This window comes from Bactrocera latifrons, unplaced genomic scaffold, assembly GCF_001853355.1.
Source record: "Bactrocera latifrons isolate USDA-ARS-PBARC rearing strain unplaced genomic scaffold, ASM185335v1 scaffold_3, whole genome shotgun sequence".
Lineage (NCBI taxonomy): Eukaryota > Metazoa > Arthropoda > Insecta > Diptera > Tephritidae > Bactrocera > Bactrocera latifrons.
Genome location: NW_017536629.1, coordinates 2,692,463 through 2,703,249, shown reverse-complemented (window position 1 = coordinate 2,703,249; position 10,787 = coordinate 2,692,463). Strand labels below are relative to the sequence as shown.

The 10,787-nt window shown below is 35.2% G+C and overlaps 1 protein-coding gene across 1 annotated transcript in view; it reads right to left on the bottom strand.

Moving 5' to 3' along the window:
• Nucleotides 1-1,871: 1,871 nt before the first annotated feature.
• Nucleotides 1,872-10,787, bottom strand: part of LOC108970339 (neuromedin-U receptor 2-like) — a 9,662-nt gene continuing 746 nt past the window's right edge. Inside the window, exons 2-4 of the mRNA XM_018935665.1 lie at nt 3,213-3,268; nt 2,375-2,539; nt 1,872-1,954 (exon numbers count right to left, since the gene is read on the bottom strand). Coding sequence (XP_018791210.1) covers nt 1,909-1,954; nt 2,375-2,539; nt 3,213-3,268 — 267 coding nt within the window. The 3' untranslated portion in view covers nt 1,872-1,908. The remainder of the gene's footprint in view (nt 1,955-2,374; nt 2,540-3,212; nt 3,269-10,787) is intronic.

Genomic DNA, 10,787 nt, shown 5'->3' with positions numbered 1-10,787 from the left:
TTCGATGTTCGTATGGACTAATTACAATGTGTTATATAATACAAATATTTATTTATTTTAAAATTTATTCTTCCGTAATTAAAATTGTATGTCTAAAACAACAATAAAGAGCGCTTTATGGATTTGTTAACAAATCAGTCTTATTGTGTTGGTTGCGTATACGCCCTGGATTATCCTTCTTGTGACAATAATAATATGAAGGAATACATTCATGACCTAATATCAGCGAGTGTGTGTGTGAACCTTTTCTCAAATTCAGGCTTACCAAAATCATATATGCAAATACAATTTAGTAATATAGAGGGAGCTTTCAAATAGAATTTCGGTTAGCAATGGTCACGTATCCACACAGAAACCAATTTAAGCATCCGCAAGTGCCGTGTAGATAAAATTAGTTTAACGGCGTACAATTGCGTTTAAATTGGTAGCTATTAGCGGGAAGCATCTGCAGATATATCTGCAGTTTAGAATTTGCAAACAGCAAGCACAGCTAACGCACGACAGCATTAGTATTCAAGCGCACGAGCGTAGAAGCGCCCGCATTAGTAACACACAGCAGCACCGCTAACCACAACAACAGCAGACGCATGAGTAATGAGTAACGGTGACAGTAAGTACACAATTTACAAAACACAATGGTGATTTGGAACTTTGGAGCATATGTGAACTTACAACAGTATCGCGGGTATAAGAAGTGGGAAGCGAGAATTTCAGATAGCAAAGTGCAGACATACAAAGTGATTTTGCCAGTGACCGCCTGGACCAACATGTCCAGCAGAGGAGATTAAGCTCTTAATATACAGTTATTTGAACCTTTCGACGCGGTTAGACTTCAAAGTGCTGAAGTAATTGTGTTCTTGCAATGTTCGAATTACTAAAATATTACATTTTGTTTTGTTTTAGCAAATGTATATTTTTTAATGAATTTAATTCTCACCAAAACAAATACTTTTCACTCTAATAACCTGTTAACCAAATTCTTAACCAAAATCTGTGTTTTTGATATAAAAATAAATGTCATGGAATTATATATAAGAGAGTCTGTTAGCAAAAAGTTTAATTTCCAGTCTGTGCTCATACTAAGTACAAGTATCAAAATCTCTATAATCTCAATTTAATTGCTTTCCCGAGGTAATTAATTAGAAATTCACATAATCATATTGATTCACATAAGTAATTAAACGTAATGCGTAAATAAAGTCTGGCCGAAAAAAACAAACTCGCTACATAAATGCTTACTCTATACTGTGTCTATGAAAACGTGCACATTAATATTCCATGTGTGAGTGCAACAAACTGCGCTGATTTGATGCTTTTGACAATAATTGTATTTTTATTGTCATCACTTGTGGCTGTTTGCATTGACACTAAGAAAATAATACAACAAATTAGTCTAACTGAATTCTTTTTGTTTTTGTTTTTATTTTTGTTTCTCTGTTGTATTCTCAATTCACTCGTTGATAAGGCTAAATGTACGCAACACCTTCTAATTTATGACAGCGTAATATGCAAACTGCAACAAACGAAGGGCAGCTATGTGAGTCTTCTATAAATACTTACGACCATTATGTGATCTACTCCAATTTTAAATCAAATAATTAGAATTAATAAATGAAAATGAAGTTTTAATCCGAAATTTGTTTCTTTATTACGCTAAAACTTTTGACAAAAGAATCATCAACAAATATAATATTACAGTGAGAAAAAGCTAGTAAGTCTTCTTAATTTAAAGTTTGCGCGAAAATCCATTCGTGAAAATATTTTTATTTCAGGGTGGAATGACTGCCAGTGACTTCTGTGTCAAATTCTATATCAAAATATCATTATTTTTTCGTTTACACTTCTCTTTCCAAAGTGCATCAAGTGTATTTCGCGATTTTACGTTGAGTGAATTATTGTAAAATGAGTTCAAAATTGTGGACCGACAACGCTTGGAACTCCGGAAGGGTGATCACTTTGAGAGAGAAGATATAGAATTTTAAAAATAAATTAAGAATTTTAAAATTATGAACCCAGTCTTATTATTTTGCCGATAGTACTATGTGTATATGTGTGTGTTTAAATGAAGGTTATAAACCGTGAAGATGCGACAATGTGTGGTCTGCTCTAAAAAGTTACGCGTGTATGACTGCAATTAATCGCAAAAATAGTTAGTTGGAATTGGAAAAGGAAAATATAAATAAATAGCACGACTGCTGCAACCTTTATGCCCTTCCTCTTGTAGTCACTTTACTTTATAAAAAAAGGCAGAAGTAAGTAATTTCTGGTTGAGAGAACGCAAACTATTTAGTTAAAAAAACATTAACTGTAATTATAAGCTGATAATTTCCAGTAAACAAAAAGTATTAAGTAGTAAACATTAAATTTTACTCACCGAAAGGGATAACTTATCGCTATGTAGCGCTTAACGGTAAATCCCGTTATTGTTAGCACGGTCGCATTGGTGGCTGTCTCCGCTAAAACACTACCAATTATGTAAATTGCATCGCCAAATGGGAAGGCATTTGGGTACCAATAACTGTAAACGTCCTGAGGTGCCCTAAAATAAGAAAGATTATTACTGAAATATTAAAATTTGATCAAACGTGGATTATAAAAATAGAAATGTTTCAAAAACTGTCATTAAAAACTGGCACATAAATGAATGAAGTATTGAAATTAAGAACCAGAGGCGAACAATAAACTACTAATGTAAAGTATTCCTTAAAGAGCCTAAATAAGGACATCAAATTTCTGTATATACGTCGGAAGGCATTTCGTTTTGTATATTGGTTTATGTCAGCAAGCCAATTTATGAACGACACATAACAGTAGTGACGTCCTTTTTCTATGCTTCAAGTGCGTTATGCTTACAAAATTGTATCACATTCTCAAGGACTCATGACAAATTACTTTACTGACACTCAGTAAAATCCGTGGCATATATGTACTGAATTATTTATTTACAGCTAAGTCAAGTCTTCCGTATTCAAACTCTGGTTGCTCTAATATTATTTGCAAAGTAATTTAATAGCTTCTGTTTTAAATTCGCTACTTTTTAGATCGTATCCTGATATCATCATCTATATTTTATCAAAATTTCACGCATAGCAAACGAAGCTCAACTGACAGTAGCAACGTCAAATCCGACAACGACAGGTTGAAGAGATAGAAATTGATTGTGGTGTGCATAAATTTATTCCGCGATATAACAATGGATGTGATGAGATTACCCAATACACCAGCAAAGAAGATGATGGCATTGCTGCTGCTGCGGCAACTTCCAGGTCTGATTGTGCAGTATTAAGTAGATCTATCTAGTTCTCCGTTGAGATATTAAGCGTCAGTGACATATTCTGATTAAATGTGGTGGCCGGTTGAGGCCGCCAAAGTGAGTGGGACAACATATTTTTTAGTAGAGTGGAATGGTGCTTAGGTGGTGTAAAATTCCATTTTCATTTATTCATGTAATAGGTGCGTGATCCCGGCTGTAAGAAAGAAATTATTATGTAAGTATGGTACGTGTGTATGCAAATACTTTAAATTTTTTTTTTTTTTTTTTTTTTGTATACGCAAATAATGTGTCGCATTACCACAAATGTACATATGTATCGCGAATAAAAATCAACAAATACTTTTTCGCTTTCACTGTATTTTATCGTCTGCCTTTTTGCGGTTTAGCTTTTAGTTTAACTGTAACTTCTCTCTGTTTCTCTTTCTATCTCCACGAAAGTGTGAGTTTAATTTCATGCAAAACGTTTTTCGTTGTCAACAAAATGAATAAACTCTGAAATATTCTACTACTTAAAGTATTTGTGCGTGGGTGCCCCGGTGTGAGTAGCTTACGAGAGAATGCCTTTTTCTCCGTCTACTTGTTCGCCCACACTTCTCGTGTTGCTTCATAATATTTAAGTCCCAACACATAAGGCTAATTGAAATGTTTTGCCACAGTACGCTGCTTTGTTCAGAACGAGGCCATTTCGCTCTATTACTTGGAATTTTCTGTCTTACCGTACTTCAGAATTTTGCTGGCGCAACAGCCAAAATGAGCAGATTATGTGTTATGCCTATTAATTTTACGCCCCTTTAAGCAAAGTGATACAGGTAAACCGGCCTGTGGTGTACAAGTAGCACTCATGTACCTCAGTCGACTAAGCGTCAGTTAAGCCCGTAAAGTCAAAGAGTTCAAATTGCGGTTTAGTCGCTAAATTAAATGAGTTAGTCACACGGAGTGTCCGCAGTTGAACTTTCACGTCGCCGCCTAACAAATTTTCTTACTTTTATTAAATTGCAGATTTAAACTTTCGTCTCACCTTCGCTCACTTTAGCTTCTAGCTTGGTTATCAAACACAAGTGAATAGTTAGCGGAAATTTTGTTGAGTTTGGCAAATTTGTCAAGAACTTTCTGCGCTAATGTTAATTATAGTAATTCATCTGCTACTTTGCATACAAAAAGATTTACTTTAAACGGCGTATTTCACATCTAAGTTAGCTTTTACTTTTGAAATATCCAACTCCCATCACCCATCTTGAGACTCAATATTCCGTAGGTGACAGCGTACAGGAAGACAGCGGAGAGTCCATTTTCGGCGACGTTCGTAGCTAATCAGACTGATGTATCGAACGACTTGACGATCTTACGTTGAGATTTTTATTTGAAAAATACAGCTTGTGCAAGAACTGAAGCTGTGTGATCTTTCCAACGATATTATTTCGCTCTATACGCTCTTTACAAGCTCCAAAGCGAGCTCAAGCTTTCCGAGCCTAATTTAGTTCAACGGGCCTCCCGTTTCCGGCTCAAGTGGTATGTAAACAAGCAAATTTGGCAAATTTGGAAAGAAGAGCAACCTGAAGAGATTCATGGTGTTGTTTGTCGGCCGGTAGAATCATCTGTCTATGATATTCGACTATTTGATGCCTGAAATTGGGAGCCACTTCCTGCAAATCGCATCAATTAATGGACTTATTGAGCGAACATTTATGTGAGCAGATAATTTCACGTTTTGGGCCAGTCGATTGGCTACCAAGATCGTGTSATATCACACCGTTAGACTCTTTCCCGTAGCGATATGTAAAGTCTAAAGTCTATACGGGCAATCCCGCTTCAATTCAGGCTTTGGAGCAAAACATCACGTGTGTCATTCACGAGTTATTAGTCATCGAAAATTTGACTCTACGAATGGACCATCTCAGACGTAGTCGCGACCAATATTCGAAAGACATAATCTCCCCCATTAAATATGAAATTTCTGTATTTTCTCTTTAAAAAAGTAAGAAACCTTGAAATATATCTCTTTATGTCTCTTTATGTATATAAATGCTCATTTGTCTGTCTGTCAATATGCACCTGTATTTTTTTCAATAAGAAGCTGCTCATTTAGCGGACTCTCTCTTGTATGGAGTCCACATTAATAGCGATAAGAATACTGAAGATATACATATACATTTATTCGGGATGAAGAACATCAAGAGAGAAATAGTTGCATCGTAAATAAGTCAATTTCTGTGAAAATTTAAACGCTATTTAAAATAAATTAAAAAGAAACAAAGATTGAGTGATTATTTGCATGTACAAATCCAGAAAATTGTCAACTTAGTTGGCAAACAATGTTATATCGATTGAAAGATAGAAATATTGGCGCATGTGTGCTTGCAGTTAGGTTTATGTTTACATAAGTGCGGGTGCAAGGACACACCAATGAACTCTTGTTTAATTTTCACGTCATATACATATATATACATATTTCAAAACATATTTATTTATGCATATATTTCTGTTTGTTTTTTCGATTCAGCTCGCGGCTGAATTTTATGAGACTAGCTGTGACCAGAAATGGCCAGACAAAAGCAATAAATTGAAGWGAGCGGCTCRTGTTGMAAGCATAAATCACTTAACGGTTATTTGGAAGACTGAGTGCAACGATTTGATAGCATGGATACAGTATCTGTCTCTTATACACATCTAGATGTGTATAAGAGACAGCTATAAAGTATGGAAACATATTTTTCGCTGAGAATCACATTTTAATCAAATACTTATGCAATTCGCTTTATTTATAGCTTCTTGACAATGTGGAAACCCATTTCCAAGAATAATAAGTTCACAAAAATGACAATCAGTGCATCAAAGCGGAGATTTTCGAAATAAAATGACATTGTTTATCGACAGTCTATTTCTGTTACAAAGTTTTTCTGCGCCTTGGAAGACAGCTAACACAGAAGACGTAGAAATCGCATATACAACTACAGTAGTAGAGCTGATTGTGTTTGCTTTATATATGTATATTATATATGTATGTATACATTGATAAATGCAACAAGTCATTGCCAATGACACGCGAAACACAACTTCCATATTCAATGTCAATATTTCAGCAACATTGCACAAATATCTGCTGGTGGGATGTATAGAATAAAGCGATCTACTATAGAAATACAAGTATAAATTTTGCTTGCAGTTGTTATTGAGTACTTTAAAATTTTAGGTGTGAGTTTAAAATGAGTATATTGCGTATCCGTTATAATGGTCACTTTACTGTGGCGCTTATAGTTGAGTTTATATATAAAAGTGCTGATCGACATACATACATAAATTGTCGATATTTTTATGAAACAGCTTTAAAATAGGATTATATTGAAGCCTTATGTTTTTATTTCTCCCAATGTTCTATTCTATTGTGCTAAATGACACTTCTATTGAGTTTTTGAAGCAAAGCTATGTGCAAATGCTGACTCTAGGATCGAAATGAAAATGATAAAAGTAATAAAGTACAAATCGCCACCAATAGAAGAAATAAGCCAATTTCTGGTAAATATGGGCAAATCTAACCAAAGGATACCCGAAATCAATACTGAACTTTAACCTTTGGTGAGGGTTAAACCGAACTGGCAGGCGTCTAAAGATAACCGAATTTTTTGATAAAGAAGAGATACATAAAAAAAATTTGAAATTCATCATTTATTTAAAATATGAGTTGAATTTAAGTTTGCTTTCTTTAGTCGATCCAATTCGGTAGAGCACACTTAAATTCTAATCTGCGGGCATGCTTTCGTCTACTAATCTTCAAAGAAACTAATGCATGCTCCTTATCAATTCTTCGCCAACGTATTTAAATAGCTCGGCCGGCAATCCATTGGCCCCCGTCGTTTTGCTGTTATTTAGGCGATTAATTGCTATCCGAACTTCTTCATGGTCGGGCAATGGAACGTCTGCTCTATCGTCATCGATTGGGGAATCGGGTTCGCCGTTTCCTGGTGTTATGCTTTTACTGTTATTCAGCAGGTTGGAGAAGTGTTCCTCCCATAATTTTAATATGCTCTAGGCATCGGTTACTAGATCACACCCTTGGGTTCTACAAGAGTATGCTCCGGTCTTGAAACCTTCAGTTAGTCGCCGCATTTTTTCGTAGACTTTTCGAGCATTACCCTTATAGGCCAGCTTATCCAGCTCTTCGTACTCACGCATTTCGGTCTCTTTCTTTTTCTGTCTGCAAATGCGTCTCGCTTCCCTTTTAAACTCTCGGTATCTATCCCATTCCGCACGAGTTGTAGTCGCTCGAAACATTGCGAGGTAGGCAGTATGTTTTCTCTCCGCTGCGATACGGCACTCCTCGTCGTACCAGCTGTTCTTTTGCACTTTCCGAAAACCAATGGTTTCGGTTGCAGCTGTACGTACGGAGCTTGAAATGCCATCCAACAGTTTCCTTATACCGAGTGGTTGACAAGTGGTCTCATTTGACGTGAATTTTATGCTGCACAGAGGTGGGTGCGCAACTTGGCTGCAGAAAATTGATGTTAAGACATCGGATCGCACGCACATCTAAACACTCGAGACGTATTTTCCGTCTATGACAACATTATCGATCTGGTGGCTTTTCGCTCCGAAACCAGCCAGGTAGCTTAAATTACACATCGTTTTCTAAAATCCCCACAAAACTTTCCCTGCCCTGCACATCCACGTATTCGAAAACAATAACACAGCCAGTTGGTGCAGATTCTAAAGTGGATTGAGTTACATATGGTTTATATACCCCGGTTTGACATCTGACTTGTGGGTCTATAGGCACTAGGGAAAGGTTATTTCAATGATGTTCAAAATCGGCATTCACACATACAAACTCAAATAACAGGTCAATTGAAAAGTTCTACACCATAGTAAAACACATCAGTCAGGAGGCGGTTATTGGTGTGCAGTTCACTCGGATGACTGTCGGTTGGGGTTTGGAGTATAATGATGGAACCCTGTTTCATCCATTGTCACAAATCGATGCAAATACTTGGATTTATTACGCTTGAGCATCTCTAAAACCAGCTCCAAATCATCAGCTCGACATTTTGCTTGGTCAAAAGTGAGCTCGCGTGGTACCCACTTTGCACAGAGCTTACTCATACCATACCTGCACGCTCGAACAACTTCAATTTACGCCTATCAAAAATAATTTTGTGGACTTTTTTGATATATTTATCGGTAACAACCTCTTTAGGGCGTCCACTGCGTTCACTGCTCATTCCACTTAGCATATTAATCCTTGATGGTTGACTTTTCCCTCAAGGTGACCATTTTAGGTTGCTGATATTTGTTTTATTTACACAACAGTAACAGTAATAATATATTATATACATTTGTTATAAATTTATTTACTAAATACGTGACAGCCTAGGTGTATGACTCTAAGTACTTTGTGTGTGACTACATACGAGCAGAGATACTTTATCTATACTTATATATTACCCCAGCGCTTTGTTAATACCCACAGCTAGATTTGAAATATTATTATACTAGTATATATGTATATATGTCCAACTTCTATCAGGATAATTCGTGTTTGTTACCGAGAGGTGTATTTTGCATACTGAATAAGCCGTAATTGTTATCCTAGCTTTTCGGAGCTTAAGGTCTTAAGCTATACTGTTACTTGAAAAACAAAAGAAATATCTTGAATAACACAAAAACTTGCCACCCGCACTAACAACGCATTAAAAATATGAAAATAAAATGGAGATCAAATTACCATCTACTGGTGTATGAAACAGCCTCGAGTTTCTGTAAAATTTATTATTTTATGAAGCCAAAAGACAAAAGTTTAAGTTACTTTAAGCAGGAAATTAAATGACTTACGATTTTTGTTGAAAGCGCAAAAGTATTTAAGTAAAGAAGCAGCTGCTTGACACAAGTGAGCAAATTTTTGGCGACCACACTGATATTTGTATGAATTATGGATTAAAGCTCAAGTCTGGTTGACACTCAAAGGCATCTGGTATTATTTGTATCGACATCACACTCCCTTTATAAATAGTATCTCTAACATTTCATCCGTAACTACTACACAGCGCTTCTCAAAAGGCACGAACACGTTTCTCCAATTAACTTTCTGACAGCTTGCGTTGGTTTTGCATAAATCTTTTGTACTAAATACTAGCATGTGCTTAGAAAAACTGACTTTTGCAAAAACACAAGCCAATATGCCCTACATGTGCGCAAGACGAGAATTAGTTAATTGCAAATCATTAGCAGGTGCACGTGCTCACTAACTTCTTGCCAACTGATTTATCGTTTTAATCGCTGAAAGTTAACGGATGCAAGCACATATTAGCAGCTAATCAGCAATAAAATCAACTAAGCAAATATACAAATAAACAACTTTAGTGAAATGTGGACGCTTTAGTGTGAGCTTTCGATCCATCGAAGAGAAAAACATGAATAAATTACCTGCTTCAACTAAATATTGCATTTGTGTACAATAAATTCTTCAGAAGAGCGCCATGAAATTCTATTGGTGATAGGTTAGATATCGAAATCGATAGATCCGCATGCCAGTATAACTAATTAGTTTATTTTTAGACTACACTTAAGTGTCTGAAATATTTTCTAATAAATGCGCTATTTAACATTTGTATACTAATGTATATAKGTACATATGTTGATATGTGGCTTAGTTTGTAGCCTGTGTTTATGTGATAATTTATGTCGCTCGTGACACCTGTTTCGATGCTATCAAATGTGTCGATKGATGGTAATGAGATTGGACAATTATATAGTTGTATTTATATTTTTCCCCAGTTTGTGTGTATATATATATTTGCACTTACTTACATATATAACCGTTCGCTTAGTTTTGTACAGTAAGATTAAGCGACCAAACGCGTTAAATTCCAACATATTATTGAAATTAATTATTAATAATAATATTGGAGAGGAAAATATAGCAGTTCACAATACGGTCAAAAAAACCACAAAAAAAATTAGAAATATAAAAACATAAATTATTTAAACAATTTAAATGAATTCTTGAGTGCCTAGGCGAGATTATCTTACTATTCCTATTAGTTGAATTTTTTATTATAAAATTACACATTTTATCCCAACTTTGCAAATAATGGGAGCAAACAAGTGACAGATAAACATATTGTTATCGTATGAAATGAATATGATATCAAAAATATTGATTGCCTTCATGAGCAGACACAAACCATAAATTATAAATCATGGAGAACCAAAAAAAAGAAAACTTTCACGTGACCTTGTTAGAAGACGAGTAGATCATTAACTGGTAGTCACTACTAACAGCTTGTCAAGTTGATTAGCAGATATATAAACTTTAACAGCATGAACATTAGAAGTTGTTTGTTTAATCATGCGATTTCAAAAAGAAATAAAACGCATATAACTTAATGTTATAGCCAAGAGTTTAGCTTGCGGTTATACTATACATACATGAAATTTCATATGCTTGGATGTACAAGGCCAAATTGTAACTACAACTTCATAAATGTATTTTTATTAATTAAGCAAAAAATTTTCCTCGCCG